The sequence below is a fragment of the Cnephaeus nilssonii genome, assembly GCF_951640355.1.
Source record: "Cnephaeus nilssonii genome assembly, chromosome: 3".
NCBI lineage: Eukaryota > Metazoa > Chordata > Mammalia > Chiroptera > Vespertilionidae > Cnephaeus > Cnephaeus nilssonii.
Window position 1 is genome coordinate 8,261,472 of NC_137074.1, and position 16,753 is coordinate 8,278,224.

Sequence of the window (16,753 nt, forward strand, 5' to 3'; positions counted from 1 at the left end):
GAACCCCCACGCCCCTGGGTGATGGCAGTGCTGCCCCCCGGCCTGTGCCTCGCCCTGGCCTGCCGCCCTCCGACGGGTGCCTCCAGCCTTCCCCAGTTGTTGCCAAGGCCTGGGGTCCCCTCCACAGTCACACCCCTGTCAGGGCAGGAATGGTTGTATCTTAGGGTCTGGACACACCAGGCCTTACATGCCCACTTCATGGCCAGGCCTGTTCCCTGAGACACTGGGCCCTCAGATTGCTGCACATCACCCCCAGGTTCGAGCCTCACAATGTATCCACACCCCTCCCACTTTCTTTTCGGAAAATTATTTTTTTAAATTTTAATGTTTTACTTTTCAGTTACAGTTGATGTGCAATATTATATTCATTTCAGGTGTGCAACCTAGTGGTTAGACATTTATGTAACTTACAAAGTGATCGCCCCCGACAAGTCTAGTACCCACCTGGCACCATACAGAGTTGTCCCAGTATTACTGACTCTATTCCCTACGCTGTCCATGACTTCTGTAACTACCGATTTGTGCTACTTAATCCCTGCACCTTCTTTCCCCAACCTCAACCCCCCTCCCATCTGGCAACTGTCAAAATGTTCTCTGTATCTGAGTCTGCTTCTGGTCTGCTAGTTTATTTTGTTTTTTAGATCCACATGTCAGTGAAATCACATGACACTTGTCTCTCCCGGTCTGTCTTATTTCACTCAGCACAATACCTTATAGGTCCATCCAGATGGTAAGATTTCATTCTTCTTTATGGCTGAGTCATTCCATTATGTATATGCACCACGTCTTTTTAAAAAATATATTTTTTTATTGATTTCACAGAGGGAGAGATAGAAGCATCAATGATGAGAATTATCGATTGGCTGCCTCCTGCATGCCCCCCCCATCGGGGATCAAGCCCACAATTGGGCATGTGCCCCTGACTGGAATCGAACCCAGGACCCTTCAGTCCGCAGGCCGGCCCTCTATCCACTGAGCCAAACCAGCTAGGACTGCACCCCGCACGTCTTTGTCCATTCGGCACTTAGGTTGCTTCCACAGCTTGGCTCCGGTAAATAATGCTGCAGTGAACATAGGGTTGTCTATGTCTTTATTTAGGGTTTGGGCTTTTTGGATAAATACCCAGACGTGGAATTGCTGGGCCTTTGTCTCTTGTTATAGCCGTCGTTTCAAAGTCTGTTTTGTCCAGCACGAGGATTGCTACCAGCTTCTTTGTTTCACCTCTTTTCCCGGCCCTTTACTCTTAGTCTGTGTATGACTTTGATCTGAAGTGAGTCTCTTACAGGCAGAGTATGTAAGGAGACTGTTTTATTACCCGTCCAGCCACAGCCTGTCTTCTGACGGGAGCACTTACTCCATTTGCATTTGATTAAGAACCACTGGATCCTCAGACCGGGGTCCGCCCTGCACACGGGGGAGCTGTCTGGCCCCACCCTCCTCACAGAAGTCCCCGGCTGGTCCCTTCCCCCCGATTCAGCAGGACCAGCATGGATTCGAGGAGAGCGTTGGCCGTCCCCAAGGAGACTCACCACTGGGGATCTGGGATATTGGAGTCCAAGGGGAGGCTGTCCTGGTCAGGATGCAGCAGGGGGCTGGTGTCGACTGGGATGGGGGGAGGCCGACAGCCCTGACCTGGACCCTCCAGGCCTAGCCCTCTAACCCTGCTAACCATACGCCTCCTCCGAGACCCAGTGTGGACGGGGATGGGAGGCAGGGGCGCCCCTTGCCCTGCCCCCGCCCCCCGGGAAAGTGGCCTCGGAGGGCAGGGACTCCCCCTTGCACCGGCCTTCAGGGGGACACTTCTCTGCGATGGGCCGTCTGTGCTTTTGGACTTGGAGCAGCGCCCCTGCCTTCTACACCCCGGAGGCCAGTATCAATCCCTCAGTGAGACAACTAGAATGTCTCCAGACCTTGCCCAGCATCCCCTGAGGGTGCAGAAACCCCCAGAGCGAGAGCCGATGGTGAGGCAGGGGCCCAGACCTGCAGTGAGGACCAGCGGAGCTGACCAAAGCCACGACACAGCTTATCTTGCATTCTCTCCAACTGGGTTTGTGGGAGCAGGTGTCAAGCACGGGCATTCAGCGGGTCTACAGCACCGGCAGCAAATGGCGATTGGGGGTGGGGATGGACAGTACAAGCCTGGAGGACTCGGACGTGTGCTGTGTCCCAAGGCCAGTCCGCCTTCCCCAGGCCCAGGTCAGGGGGGAGGGGCTGCCGGGCTGTGGCTGAGGGTTGTCAGGGACCAGCGGCGAGATGAGGAATCAGGGCACGGAGCCTGGAGGGCATGCTCGTGGCATCGGGAGCCCCGGGTCAGGTCCGCACCTGCTGGGAGAAGGCTGAGGGTGGCCTCCCCTTCCGCCGCCTCCGAGAAGGAAACCAGCTTCCCTTCGTGCTGCCCCATCCCCGGGGACACCGGCCCCAGCACCTCCCGGGCCCCCAGGGCCTGGACCGAGGGCGGGCACCACATCCAGTGCTTTGCTCCAAATGCTAGTTCGCGGCCCCTCGGCCACTCCTCAGGGATGACACGTGTCTTCTAATGCTTCCGTGTTAAAAGTCTGGTGGGCCTTGTCGCCCTCATGTAGAAGCCACACGAGGGCTTCTTGCCACAGGACACACCACGGATTTCTTGTGATGAGTGTAGAGCTCGGCTTCACCACGGAGTCCGGCCCTCACTTCTGCTCCAAGTCTGGGTCTGGGGCCCATCCGTGCTGCAGGGCCACGGGCGGAACCTCAGGCCCCGTCTTCGGGGTGCGCACACCTGGGTGACCTGGCAGCCTCCTTCGCAGAACGTCCTGGAGACTTCATTCCAGGCCACAGCGTGGACACCGCCCGGGGAGGGCCAGGACACTGCCGCCTCCCATCACCTGGGGGGACGTGGGCTCGGAGGAACCGGTGTTGGAGTTGGGGTCTCCATCACCCCCTGCAGGTTCTCAGGGGCGGCCGGGCGAGAGGCCGCGGCAGCAGTGCAGGGAGCGGCCCAGACCGCACTCGGAGGAAATGCTGTGATCTGAAGGCTGCCAGCGCCTGGGGAGCCCTCTTCACGCCGCTGCCCCGCTCTCAAGGACCGGCAGTCGCACGTCCGTGTCCGTGTCCCTGTCCGCGTGTCCTCAATCCCCCCGGAGCCCGGCTCTCCTGCCGCGGGCCCGGGCGGTGGGCGCCTGCAGCAACCTTCTTCGCGTGGGTTTGATTGTGCTTTTACAACGTAGCTTTTCACCCAAACACCCGAGGCTGTTTCTCCCCGGTGCGGCTCCCCGAGGACAGCGAATCCCGGGGCCTCCGTGCTGACCGTCCCCTGCACGCGGGACGCGCACACGTGCACAGACAGTCACGGGAGCCCCGCAAACACCCTCCGCGCCTCTCCCAGCAGGGCCGCCCCGAGGAGAGCGGGCGCCTCCCCTCTTCCGTCCACACGGGCGCCCGTCCTCCGGTCCTCCAGTCCCTCTCAGACCCCTGGCCCCACAGCGTGCGTCGGGGACACGGAGCAGGGCTGGAGGCGGGGAGGAGCCGTGTCTGGCAGCGAAGCCGGGGCGCCCGCTCACGAGGGGTTAAGTGCGGTCTTTCCAGGGAAAGGCCCCCGGGCCAGAGGCTCCGTGTCCGTGAAGCTCCTGGTGGAGGGTGCGGCTGAGCTCCCTCTGCCACCAGCCTGCCTGTGGCAAGCCGCCTTCCGACGGCCCTCTGGGTGGCGTCTCCCGGAAGCCTGGTCCACGTCCCGGGTGGTGGGTTCTTGTCAAACGTGGTCTTGGAAGGGAGAGAAGGGAGAGGGAGGTGAAACACTCTGCGGGTCTCGGGCAGCCCCCCACTGTCTGAGAGACGTGTCCCAGAGTTATCCCAAACTGGCTGCGGGCCCTGCACCTCCTGCAGCCACAGCCCCCGGCGTGGCCCAGGCCCCTGGGCAGAGGAATGGGGCTCAGACAGGCGCAGGGATTTGCCTACGGTCTGACTGCAAAGCTACGCACAGCCCCAGGCCGCTGCTGGGGAACGAGACTGTGGGTGAATATGGTTCCCGAATTGGGATGGGAGCCACATGGACCTTTGCTCCCGGGACTGTGGGGTGCTCGGTTCCCCGGGAAACACCAGTTACCTGTTCTATTAGGAAGGGCTCAGTGTCTGAACCCACTTCAGCCCCCCGCAGGGGTGGTGGGAGGGGAGGGCATCTGCACAGAGGCAGTTAGGAAGGAGAAGGGAGGCTGGGTGGAGGTGCGGGGCCCTCATCCTACTCGCTCTCCGCGCCCTGTGTGTGCGTGGAAAATTCCATAACCCGACGTCGGCAAGCGGCCCCGCGGGCAGGACTGTGGGCGGCAGGGGCCAGTGGAACGTGCCTTCGCGGGGGTTCCCTGTCCCCGAAAACAGAGGCCCCTGTGCATGTCCCAGTCACCAGGTAATGCTCGTGCCACGTGGCGAACGTGGAGGCAGCGGCGGCCACGCCGCCCAGGCCCACGGAACCTGCCCGCTTTCTCCCCGAGCCTCTGGCAAACTCACCGGGGAGCCCCAGCTCTGGCCTCGCAGCCTCGGCACCTGTTGGAACAAACCAGGAATGCTCAGGGCCGGCCGTGGAGGGTGGGGAGGGGCCGGTCTAGAGACCCCCGTGGCTCAAGGGCTTGGGCCGAGAACAGACTCCCAGGGCCACCCGCCTCAGGGCAGACGCTCTGCTGGAGGGAGCGTGGGAAGCACATTGAGGGGCTCTGGGCCTGGCCTCGGGGCGCCCTCTGCGGCCTGGCGGACGGGCAGCTCGGCTTCCGCGGAAATGAACTCCGTCCTGACCTCTAGATTCGGAGTCCATCCTCTCCCCGACCCCCAACCTGGGAGGCGGCGTCAGGAACGTGGGGCCTCAGACGCGGGCTTCACATCCACGTGCGGGAGCTCTGGCGAAGCTGTGCTCGCTCAGGATGCTAACGCCACTAAAACCGCACTTAGAGGGAAACCACCTCCTTGCAGAGTTTATAAACATCTTGAGAAAGGCAAAAACACCGCTTCCTACCAAATAAACAACGCCAACCAGCTGCACGCGCCCCGCCTGGTACCTGCGTAGCCCCGGCGAGGACGGCGAGGACACCGGCTCCGGCACCACCAGCCTGCAGACGCCGCCACGACCACCGTCAGCAGCAGCGCGATGGCGGCCACCACGGTCCTGGATCTCCCCGCCTCGGCGTCGCCTGGGGTCTCTGGGCTGCTGCCTGTGGGTCCCGGGATCGGTTCTGGAAGAAACAGGAAATTAGCCCGAGGCTTTCAGGGAGAGGGGAAAGAGGAAGGCACCCGGGAGCATTACTTCCGGAGCACTTCCCCGGCACCGCGCTGCGCCTTTGGACAGAAAGCTGGTGGACGGAAGGGCTTTCCCTCCCAGGAGCCACTCCGCCCACCTGCCCGGGACGTGCCACGCCAGCCCTGGGTGGTGGCGAGAAGCACAGGTTCTTCCTGGCTCTTGACACTTAACGTCATTGACTCTTTGTCCAGCTTTATTGCTGACTTAAAAAAAAACCCAAGTGGCTCTTTTCCTCCCTGGCTGCTTGAAGATCAACCTTCATCATGAACGACACGGGAACCATCCGGCCCGGGAAGCTCACGACCGACAGACCACTTCAGCGGGAGCAAATGGTCATTGATGTCCTTCCCCCCTGGGAAGGCAACAGTACCCGAGACAGAAATTCGGGGAAAACGAGCCAAAATGTACAAGACCACACCTGCTGCCCTCTTTGTGTTTGGTTCAGGACCCACTTTGGGGGTGGCACGACCACTGGCTTTGGCATGATTTGATTCCCTGGATTACGCAGAGAAAAAGGAACCCAAACATAGACTTGCAAGAGAAGAAGAAGACCTCAAGAAAACAGAGGAAGGAACGCAAGAACAGAAGGAAGGAAGTCAGGGGGACATGCTTCACCCCCACTGCAGGTCAGAGCCAGCTTCAAGGCCTGCGACCCCTGCAAGCTCCCGGGGCCGCGCCAGAGGCCCTGTGCGTGGGGCAGTGCTGTGTCCCCATCGCGGTGCTTGTAAGTCCTGAACAAGGACCCCTGTGCTTCCCACTGTGCACCGAGCCCCCCAGGTCCTGCAGCGGCACGGCCCACGGGCGCACCCCCCCTTCCGCCTCTCATCTCAGCGCTGTGACAGGGACACAGACGGAGAGAGCCCGCGGCCTCTACGAAGGAGTCACCTGTCTGTGCCCCTTCCACGGGGAGGCCTCAGGCCAGCACAGGCCCAGCTGGACCCCTAGCACGGGGGGGAGGGGGCAGTCTTCTCAGGGGGCACACACCCAAAAGCAAAACGCTTGTGGGGGCAGCGCAGGTGTGCGCTTCAATCCTGACGCTGTTGCCGCCTAGTCCTGGTGCTTCTGATCTGTTACACAGCCGTTCAGAGCCTCAGTCCCTCCCCTGTGAAACGCGTCACCAAACTGGCCCATGACTGAAGGTGAAGCCAAGCAGGGTGCATTGGGCACCCAGCCCCGGGCCCATCGCCACCGACGTGGTGATCCCGTCACCGCGCACCGGACTCTCCCCTCCTCTCCCTTCCAACCACCTTTCCGATGCCGCTGCCGGGTCACCTCGGAGGGGCTTAGTCTTCTGAGAGGATCCCCCATCACCCCGGGCCCAGAGCCGTGGTTGGGGCAGGCCTGCAGATCCTTACCGCCCCCTTTCTGGCTGCTGACAGTCAGGTTCTGGTGCAGCAGCACGTTCTCGATGCAGCAGCCGACGTTCACGTGGGGGGTGCGCCGGATCCTCAGGACGCTGACCACGTCGTACAAGCCCCGCGCGTTCAGGGAGACGGTGCTGTTCTGCAGGGCCTCGTCCAGCAGGCTGTTGTCCGTCCTGTTGATCCAGTACACGTTGGGCCTGGGGTAGCCATCCTTGGACGTGCACGTGAAGGTGAGCTCCTCGTCCTGGGGGGCGGCCGTGGGGGCGCTGACCACGGGCATGCTGTAATTTGCTGCAGGGGACGAAACGGAGGTGAGGGGCGCCAGGTTCTGAAGGTCAGAAATGGAGGGGTACCCGGTGCTCGGGGCCCCGGGCCAGGTTAGAGGGGAGGCGGCCCGTCATGCCCCTGACTCTGGTGGAGAGACAGGACCAGGGCTCTGGTCTGGGCAGCGGGCACTGGCCCTGCTCTGCCCAAGAGTCACTCCTCTGACTCCAATAGGGAAGTTACTGAGCCTGAGGACAGGGACCGGCACCCACTCCTCACTCCAAAGAGGCCGGTCATTTGCACCTAGGGACACGGAGAGCTAGCCGTCATCGCCCATCTCTGAACTAGCGGTGCCCTGAGCATCTTGATTGATTTTCCTTTTCTTCCTAAATTCTGACCTCAAATCTGCCTTACAGCACTCCTTCCTAATTTTATTTTAAAAATCTAATTTGAGCCCTGCCCGGTTTGGCTCAGTGGGTAGAGCGTCAGCCTGAAGGGTCCCAGGTTCGATTTTGGTCAGGGGCACATGCCCGGGTTTTGGGCTCGGACCCCAGTAGGTGGTGTGGGGGAGGCAACATTATATATATATATATTTAATCTAGTTTGAGTTGAGTTGGCGCGTTCAAAGCAGAGACGGCAACATTAGGAGTATTTCTGTGAAACCAGGGAGCCTCAGGTTATGAAAACTTCCTTACGAGTTGATGTTTCAACCAACTCAGCTTCATCCACAGTTAAGCAGAAGGCTGCTCATTGAGACTGGGATTTTTTTCATCGAAAGAACCAGGTGAATGAGCCAGAAAATGGGTCTCCTTAATGCTTTCTCCAGGCCAGGGGCTGGGATGAAGTCTGCTGTCGGCGCCGACGCCCTTACCTGCCACGTGCAACATGACCTCAACATTCAAAATCTGCTCCGTAAACTTCCTGAACACCAGGCAGTAATACTTCTGCTCGTCTTGGGGGGTGATGTTGTACAGGTGCAGGGAGAAGTTGCCCTGCTGCATGCTGTCCAGCGACATCTGGGCCCGGTCCTTGTACCGGTTGTTGTGATGGCCCACGGAGCCGTTCCCGGGCAGGTAGTAAGTCACAGTTTCTGGCTTGCTGCTAGTGTCCGTGATTTGCCAATAAACATAAAGTTCACTTAAATCAAAACTCTTTTCTTCGGTGTGAATGCAGCTGAGCTCCACGTCACTGCCCACCATTGCTCTGACTTCTTTTTCTTGACCATCTGCAGTGATTCAAAAAGTACATTTATGGGGCTGGCTTTAGCTCAGCGGTTCCTTCGACTCTGCAAAAAGTACATTTATTTTTTGAGGGTTGAGTCTTACCTAACTTGGGAAGTTACTCTGGGGGGCGGGGGGTGGGGGGGTTGAGGGAACTCTCTCAAACACCAATTCTGACTCATTTCAGTAGAAAAGGAATGTATTCATAAGATACACATAGGGATGCGATATTTTAAAAATTCGGAATTTGCGGTAAGCTCCTGCGATGTGTTGTCTAATGTGGACTTCCTGTCAGTATGGGAGAGGCCAGTGTTGGGAGAAGCGGGGGTGGCCACTGGGACCAGGCTGCACGCTGTCTGCTCCTTCTTGGGAGTTTATAATTAATTCAACTGAAAAGGGTTTTGTAAAAATTTAGACATTTAATAGGAAACATCAGTTTCTCAACAACAGACTTCTAATGCTGCTCGCACTGTGCCCAGGCAGGCCACGTGACGTGTGCAGACGGCTCTCCCATCCGCACAAACACTTGGAGGGCTGAGGAAAGTGGCTGTGTCTGCCCTCCCTCGCTCTGAGCTGGGTGTATCCCTGTTCCTTGCTCCCAGCTCATCAGGAAAGCAGAGGCCTGGTGCATGCGGGAGGAAGTGCATTCCATCTACACCTAACTAACACGTGATAAAACAAGAGCTACAGGGTCTAGACAAGCGACCCCTTTGTGCTTGGGGCCCAGCGACCTCACAGGAGTCCCTGGAAAAACAAGGAGGGCTGTGGCAAGGCCCCCGCTGTCCCTGCACCCCGTGGCCCCACTCTCCACACTGAAGGACTGGGAACGGGCCTCCGGCCCATGAGGGCTGTCGGACTCACCAGCTTGCAGGCCGCTGAGCAGCAGTAGGAGCAGGCCAGCACTGGAAAGGAACCAGAAAGACAGGTGAGTCCCCTTTCCTCCAGAAGGTGAAGACGCCTTCTCACGGGCAGGAGCGGGTCACACCCATCGCAGAAAAGTGAACTCATCCACTGACAGCCAGCCCATCAGCCAGGCCCCTGCAGCAGGAGGCGCCCACCTCCCTGCCCAGCGCAGCAAGTCCCGAGGGGCTGGCATCCCCGCAAGCGGCCAGCTCCCGTGTTAACCCCCCAACACAAGGATGAACGTGCGATAAAGGTAGTGAAAGACACGCCCAAGGCATAGCTTTCGACACCCTGGTGACCTAGCCATAGAGGAGCAGAGTCCAAGAAATTGTATGGAATCAGAAAAAAAAACACTTCCACAGAATCCATGGCAGGAGCTGCATTTAATTTGGGGGACAAAGAGAAGATCTAAGATGCCCAGTGGCAGTCGGTGAGCGGCAGGACAACCCTCTGAGGAAGGAACTCATTCTGAAACCAATTGGGAGGCTCCTCCCAGCCGGCGGGCAGCTGGGCTGCAGGGGTGAGAGCTCCCCAACTTCCAGGCTCCTGGTGCCCTCAACCAGCCACCACCTCCTACCGGCCTCCCAGGATGCTGTGTGCCCTGAGCTCTGGACAGAGACCCCTGACAGCTGTCATCGGACTCTGTTTAGAGGCATGTCCCTTGCCACCAGGGGCTCCCCATACCCCACCGAGGCCACAGCCTGCAGGTGGGGCTGTCCTCTCTCACTGTCCCTGTTGGGGCCTCCATTCCCGTTTGTGGGGACAGCTGTGATGACCACCTCCAGTCTTGACTCCTCCAACCATCTTCCCCTGAGCCAGAGCAGCCTTCTAAAATACAAAGCTACGAGGACGCCTCTGTGGCCCCTATTTCTCTCCCATGGAGCCCGCCTATGGGTGCTCACGAGGCTCGCCCTGTGTGCGCAGGGTCCGAGGCACCTGTCAGGGCCTCTTCGGGGCCTCTGGGCTCCTGCAGCGGGTACAGTGAGCCCTGTCCTGGGTGCTGCCTGCATGCGGGCCTCTCTGTACCTCTCCCTGCATGGTCCTCTGGTCCCTGCTGTCAAACACTACCCCCCCCCAAGGCCCACCACCCTTGCCTGCACCCCGTCACCACCCTGCCTTTGGCTCCAGCCCACCCTCCTTGAGTCAGAAAGACAGGGCCACAGATCCCAGGTGAGGGTGGCTGGTGGCTGTGACATTCTAGCACATTCTTTCTCTTTTGAGCAAACAGAACACTAAAACTACCCACATGTCTGACTGGGGAGGCTGAGCTGCAGGACCCACCCGGTGTGGGCAGCCTTGTGGGCTGTGTGGCTGGAAACCTGGGGACCAGGTGCCTCACCAGTTTATCCAGGGAGTCAAAGGCTGACGCGCCCTGAAGGTGGTGTTTTTGCAAAGGTGCCCACCCCCGGGCTGGCAGGAGCCCTGGGGTGATGGGCTGGACCCAGGCAGGCCCACCTTCCCAGTTTGGCTCTGCGGATAGGGGAGGGGGAATCCCTGGGCTGTGGGAGTCAGGGCGGCACCGCTGGCCTGGAGGTATCACATCCTTCATTCTTCCCCTCTGCGGCCAGGAGGGGAGGGAGAAGGAGTGAGGGAGGTGGCGGGGAGCGAGCGCTTTCCCTTCCCTTCCCAGGGACCCGCCTCCTAGCACACCCACACACAGCGTGGGTCCCACGCACTGCCGTCCGTCCCCACGCACTGCCGTCCGCCCCCCCACACAGCGTGGGTCCCACACACTGCCCTCCGTCCGCACGCCACCCCTTGGCGGATGCCACGGACTAGCAGGTAACCGCACCCGCCGGCCCTGCCCGATGCCGGCCCTGCCCGATGCCCGCCCTGCCCGATGCCGCCCTGCCCGGTGCCCGCCCTGCCCGATGCCCGCCCTGCCCGATGCCGCCCGGCTCCTGGCTGCCCACCCTGCGCGCGGACCCCGCCGCTCTGCCGCCAGGTGAGTGCGTCCCCGGCCGGGCGCCCTGGGTCGGTCCCTCCTGGGCACCCAGCTCTCTACGGTGGCGCCTCCGCTTCTTCCCCGGCTCCCGCAGGGCCCGGCCGATGGCCTCTCACCTTCTTAGCTTCATGGTGGAAGCGAAGACCTCGGGGCGCGGGAGACCTCGGAGCGCAGGGACCTCGCGCCGCCGCCGCCGAGCCGAGCCGAGCTCTAACTGCGCTGCGCGCCCGCCGCCTGGACACCAGCTTCTGAGAAACCCGGGCGGGCGGCCTGGGGCTCGGTCCCGCCCCGCCCCGCCCACGGTCCCGCCCCCGCCACCCCAGCCTTAGGCGGAGCTCCTCGGAACGGAAGCTCGGCCACCAGTCTCCAGGCGGGTTCAGGTGGGCCCCGAGGGCGCCGGGCCACGGGCGTGGGTGCTGTAGGTGCCCGGGAAGTTGGGGGGAGTGTGGCACAGGGGGGCGGCGGCCGTGGGCGCTGTGGAAGGGCTGGCCCGTGTGGAAGGGCCTTGGAAGGCTAAGGGCTGTCCCCCAGAGTCGCGCAGACCGCCCCTTCGGCCCAAGGTCCCTGCCCTAGGCCCCCTCCCTCCCTCCCTCCCTCCCTCGGTACCTGCAGCTCTCAGGTGAAGTGAGCTCCACATCTGGGATGGATGGATGGATGGGTGGATGGATGGATGGATGGTTGGAAGGAAGGAGGGAAGGCCGCAGGCTCTACCGTCCAGCCCGGCCCTGGGTGTACCCCTCCTGCCCCCCAGCTTTGCTCTCCGATCCCGCGTGGCTCCTGGGCCACGTGCCGCAACATGCGTGCGCATCGAAGGCTCTGGGAGGCGCGCCGCGCGGAAACCATGTCATCTTCGCTCTCCCACGGTGGTGAGACCTGGCCCTCTTGTTTTTTGCTCGGTTCTCCGCCCAGCCCTCTGGGCCCCCTGGGCCAGTGCCCCCACTCCCGCCCTCACGGGCCAGGTGCCACTGAGGTGAGGGAGGTGGGGCCACGAGGGAACAGGGTGCCCTCCCTGCAGAGACCCCCAGGAAGGGCCTGGGACCCAAGGCCCGCAGCTCAGGTCTGGGGCCCAGGTCCCCGTGGAGCAGGCAGGAGGGGCGTGTCTGGGCACCCAGGCTGATTCAGAGGCAGAGGCCCGCCTCTGGGGGGCAGGAGAGGCCAGGTGTAAGGTGAGGGCGGAGCCAAGCTTCTGCAAGTTGTCACTCATCCAGCAAAGATTCCGTGCACCACTGCTGGGAGAGGGGACCGGGCCGCAGAAGACAGGCCTGGAAGGGGTGGGGTGGGGGTGGGGGGCTGGCTGGCTGCCAGGAGGGGTGGACTGGCGGTTCTCAAACCTGGGCTCCACCGGTCCGGGTGAGGCTGGGAGATTGGTGTGGAGGATTTAAAGAGACCAAGCGGGGCCACCCTCCCTCTTAGCGGTGGAGAATGGTGATTGGGGGGGGGGGGGGGGGGGCAGGAAGGGCAGATACAATCTGAACTGGGGGTGGGGGGAGGAAATATAAGATTTGGCTAGGAGCGCAGGGCGTGGGCATACATCAAATGGCGGGGGTGAGTATCGGACTCACCCCATTCCTGGAGCCAGAGATCCAATCTGTCCAGGGCGCAGCTGGAACAGATGCAGGCGGGGGCGAGGGACGGGGCACCTCATCAGTCCCCGTGGAGCTGGGGGGGACCTGATTCCTGTGGCCTTGGTTCTTCTCCCCGTGGATCGGCAGCTGCTGGCAAAGGAAGACAGAGTGTGGGGCGGGCCAGCCTCAAGTTCTCCCGCAGATGGGGCAGGGGGGCGGGGCTGGGTGCGCCTCGCCTCCCCCACCTGGCCGCGATCAGCCCCGCCCTCAAACCCGGGGAGCTTTCCGATTGGTTAGGCTTCACTGACAGGCTGTGGCTTTACTTCCGGCTCCCAGAGGAATCCCTACTTTGCCCTCAGGGATGCTGAGCGGGAAGGGGTGGGCCCCATATGCAATCTCTGGGGGTGTTGAAGAGGAGCGGGTCTTGGGGGAGGAGCTAACCCCTGTGGAGCTAAGAAGGGAAAGTGCCCCCATTGCAGCCTGGGCACTGCCCCAAGGCAGGTGGGAGGCAGGGGAGAGGCCCATAAGGTAGAGCCAGCAGGAGCTGAGGCTGGTGAGGGAGGAGCGAGCTCTGCTTCCTGGGCAGCCCCAGACCCAGGCCAGGCGCACAGGAGTGGGGCACTCTGGATGGAGAAAAAGACTGTGCATTGAGCAGGCAGTGAAGTGGCAGGGAGTGCAGCTGGGCTGGAAGGACATCGGGGGGACTGGGCCATGGAGCGAGGGGCACCGCCAGGAGTGGGACCAAGGCCAGACCCAGAACCCCCCACCTGAGAAGTGCATGCTGGCTTCCTCTCCCAGCTCTGCAGTTCAGGAGCTGTGTGACCTCAGAAAGTCACATGACCCTCTGTGCCTGCATTTTCCCCTTGTGAAGTGGGGGGTTATAAGCTGTCCCTCAGAAAGCAGCTGAGTTAATGCGTGGATCACAGTTTTGAGACAAATGGGTAAAGACCACCATGGGGGGGTGTGGGGAGAGAATCCGGCCTGGAGGAACATCTGGGCAGACCTGGGGACCCAGGAGTTGTATTCACGCCAGGGACTTGAAGCTCTGGGTGTAGATGGGGAAGCCAGAAGGGGTCACTTTCAGCCAAACTCAGAGGGTCCCAGAAAGGGGCTCCGTGGATGGGGTTTAAATAGTTAGAGGGGGATCTCCAGGTATTTGTGAGCGAGCGGAGTGCATAAAGCTGTTCCGAGTGGCTCTGGGCCTTCTTGGGAGCACCCTGATGGGAAGTGGACAGGAGTTAGGTTGGACCCTGTGACGTCGGTTACTGGAGTGGAAGCAGCCTGGAGTCAGCCCTCCAGGGCACAGCCATCGCCGCGCTCTGTTGCTGCCACAGCTTGGATCCAGAGCTTGACCCCCAGGAAGGTCTTATGTGTGCCTGGATGCTCCCGTCCCCTGGTCCCCTGCATTTCTGGGGCTGCTGTGCCCTCGGTTTCATTGCAGATCTTGCTAAATTAGCCCCTGGACATAGGACCTGCCTCAGAGCCCAGGAGTGTCCTCCTGTCCACTGCTCAGAGAAGGTTCACGTTGATCAATGAAGACATCTGTAGCTGCGGCCCTGGGCTCTCCAGAGAAACAGAACCAAAGGACTATATATAAATTCTCTCTAACAGGAATACATATATCTACACTAATAAAAGAGAGAAATGCTAATTGACCGTACCTTTGCTATGCCCACAGCCAATCAGAGCGAGTATGCAAATTAACCCAACAAAGATGGTGGTTAATTTGCATACGCTGAGGGAGGGAGGAGTGAAGACTGAAGACAGCATAGAAGGAAGAGGGAGGGAAAGCAGAAAGCAGGGCGGCTGTGGGAGGGAAAGCGTGGGCGGGGTTGGCGGCGGCGGAAATGCGGTGGGGCAGTGGAAGGGAAAGCACGGGGCAGCAGTGGCGGGAGGGAAAGTGCGGGGCAGCAGTGGCGGGAGGGAAAGCGCGGGGCAGCAGTGGCGGTGGGAGGGAAAGTGCAGGGGGGGCGGTGGCTGCAGGAGGGAAAGCGTGGAGGGTGGGGGGTGGGGGGCAGAGGCGGTGGCAGGGAAAGCGTGGGGGGCGGGCGGGAGAGGTGGCAGTGGCGGGAGGGAAGCCCGCTGGAAGCCCTATTCTTGCAGGAATCTTCCTGCAACTGGCCTCTAGTATATATATATATATATATATATATATATATATATATATATATATTCTCTAATAGGACTATATATATATAAATTCTCTCTCTCTCTAACAGAAATATATATACATATATTCTCTCTCTCTCTCTCTCTCTCTCTCTATATATATATATATATATATATACACATACACATACATATATATTCTCTCTCTCTCTCTCTCTCTCTATATATATATATATATATATATATACACACACACACATATATATATATTCTCTCTCTATATATATATATATAAATTCTCTCTCTCTAACAGAAATATATATATATATATATATATATATACTCTCTCTCTCTCTATATATATATATATATACACACACACACACACATATATATATTCTCTCTATTAGGACTATATATATATATAAATTCTCTCTCTCTCTAACAGAAATATATATATATATATATATATATATATATATATATATATACTCTCTTCCTACTCTTCCCCTGGCTTCCCTGAATTTCCTCTCCTCCGTCTCAGAGGCCAGATTCCCTCTTGATCTCAGGCAGAGCTGTCTGCACCTTATCTTGAGTGCATGGCCTACAGAAACACCCAGTTCTCCGGCTCCTACTCCCAAGCCTTCAGCTTATCAAAATATTTTCCCAAACAAGGACTGCTTCCTGCCTGAGAATTCTACCACCCACAAAAAAGATCAAAACATTTCCCCGCATGTTAGCATCCTGCCTGTGCTGGAGACAATGCCTGGGTTAGAGAAGTGTTCCCGAGATCCTCCTGGAGACCCTCAGGAGAAATGTTTTTGTGACAAACCAGGAAGATATCAGGAGTGAGAACTCGTTAAAGCAGGAAAGTTTCCAATAAATCCTATTGTTTAGGAAATAATCTAGTAAAGAGCTTCTAAATCAAAGGAAGGAAAAGGAGGGACAGGAAGAGGAGGGAAAAAGGAGACTTCATCCCCAGGGGCCTTAGGAGAGCATCTGGATCCTCCCCTCAGTATCATCCTATCTAATAATCTAATAAAGAGGGAATATGCAAATTGACCATCACTCCATCACAAAGATGGCTGCACCCACAGCTGAGGCCAAGTTCCTGTAAGGAGCCTTAATGAGCAATCAGCAGGTACCTGAGGCTTCGCCCTCCCCTGACCCCATGGGGCTTGACAGGAGACCTCAGGCTGTGTCCCCCACCCGGCAGGGCTTGACAGGGGATCTCAAGGTGCGCTTCCCGTCCTGGTGCTGGGCTAGGGGACCTCAGGCTGCTCCCCCCTCCCTGCCCCAGCGCCAGGCCGGGGGACCTCAGACTGCACCCCCCGCCCCCAGCACTAAGCCAGGGGACCTGAGGCTGCGACCCCTGCCTGGCTGGGCTTGACGGGGGACCTCAGGCTGTGCCCCCCACCCAGTGGGGCTTGACGGGGGACCTCAGGCTGTGCCCCCCACCCAGTGGGGCTTGACGGGGAACCTCAGGCTGTGCCCCCCACCCAGTGGGGCTTGACGGGGGACCTCAAGGTGCACCCCCAGTGCTGGGTTGGGGGAACTCAGGCCGCGCCCTCGCCCAGCAGGGCTTGATGGGGGAACCTGAGGCTGTGCCTCCCTCCCAGTGCTGGGCTGGGTGACCTGAGGCTGCGCCCCCCCCACCCCCTGCCTGGTGGGGCTTGATGGGGGACCTCAGACCATGCCTCCCATCCTGGTGCCAGGCCAGGGGACCTGAGACTACGCCCCCTGCCTGGCAGGGCTTGACAAGGGTGAGACTGGCCCGGTCTGGATCTAGCCCCACCAGGGGGGTGGGGGTCTGGGTGTCATGTGATTTTGAGGTGCATGTGTGAGTGGGGACTTGACTCTGGGTCCCGCATAATGTTTTTTCATCTCTGACACTTCTATTATAGAGAAAGGGCAAATAGCAATTTTAAAATATTTCCTCTAATTAATCCCCTTTTATTGTGCACAAATTTTGTCCACTGAGCCATTAGTGTATATATATATATATTATTTTAAGGACACCAAAGACGAGTTGTAATTGGAGCGCACAGGTGGTGTGCCAAACTCCCAGATCAGCCTTGGTTCCTTCAGTGGCTTGGATGTGTCCCGGTCCCATCAGGCTGCTA

At 59.3% G+C, this 16,753-nt stretch overlaps 1 protein-coding gene across 4 annotated transcripts; it reads right to left on the reverse strand.

The window, feature by feature from the left end:
• Positions 1-787: 787 nt before the first annotated feature.
• On the reverse strand, positions 788-12,726 carry ICOSLG (inducible T cell costimulator ligand). 4 transcript variants are annotated; one of them, XM_079765051.1, is made up of 9 exons: positions 12,519-12,726; positions 11,563-12,182; positions 11,073-11,190; positions 8,970-9,010; positions 7,760-8,113; positions 6,616-6,915; positions 5,022-5,195; positions 4,480-4,515; positions 788-3,738 (listed from the first exon to the last, which is right to left on the reverse strand). In XM_079765051.1, exons 2-9 carry the CDS (start codon positions 11,762-11,764, stop codon positions 3,728-3,730), a joined length of 1,236 nt encoding a protein of 411 aa, XP_079621177.1. In that variant the 5' UTR covers positions 11,765-12,182; positions 12,519-12,726; the 3' UTR covers positions 788-3,727. The 4 variants fall into 4 exon arrangements, with proteins under 4 accessions (XP_079621177.1, XP_079621176.1, XP_079621178.1 ...); XM_079765050.1 differs by having other exon boundaries at positions 12,488-12,726; XM_079765052.1 differs by having other exon boundaries at positions 11,073-11,204; positions 12,488-12,725.
• Between the last annotated feature and the right edge of the window lie 4,027 nt (positions 12,727-16,753).

Excerpts from the sequence above, each read along its gene's own strand:
- ICOSLG (XM_079765051.1), bottom strand. The coding sequence starts at position 11,764 with ATGCGCACGCATGTTGCGGCACGTGGCCCAGGAGCCACGCGGGATCGG. Across the intron at positions 9,011-11,072 it reads TCCACCATGAAGCTAAGAAG|TGCTGGCCTGCTCCTACTGC; the intron begins GTGAGAGGCCAT and ends GTTCCTTTCCAG. Across the intron at positions 4,516-5,021 it reads TCCTCGCCGGGGCTACGCAG|GTGCCGAGGCTGCGAGGCCA; the intron begins GTACCAGGCGGG and ends TTGTTCCAACAG.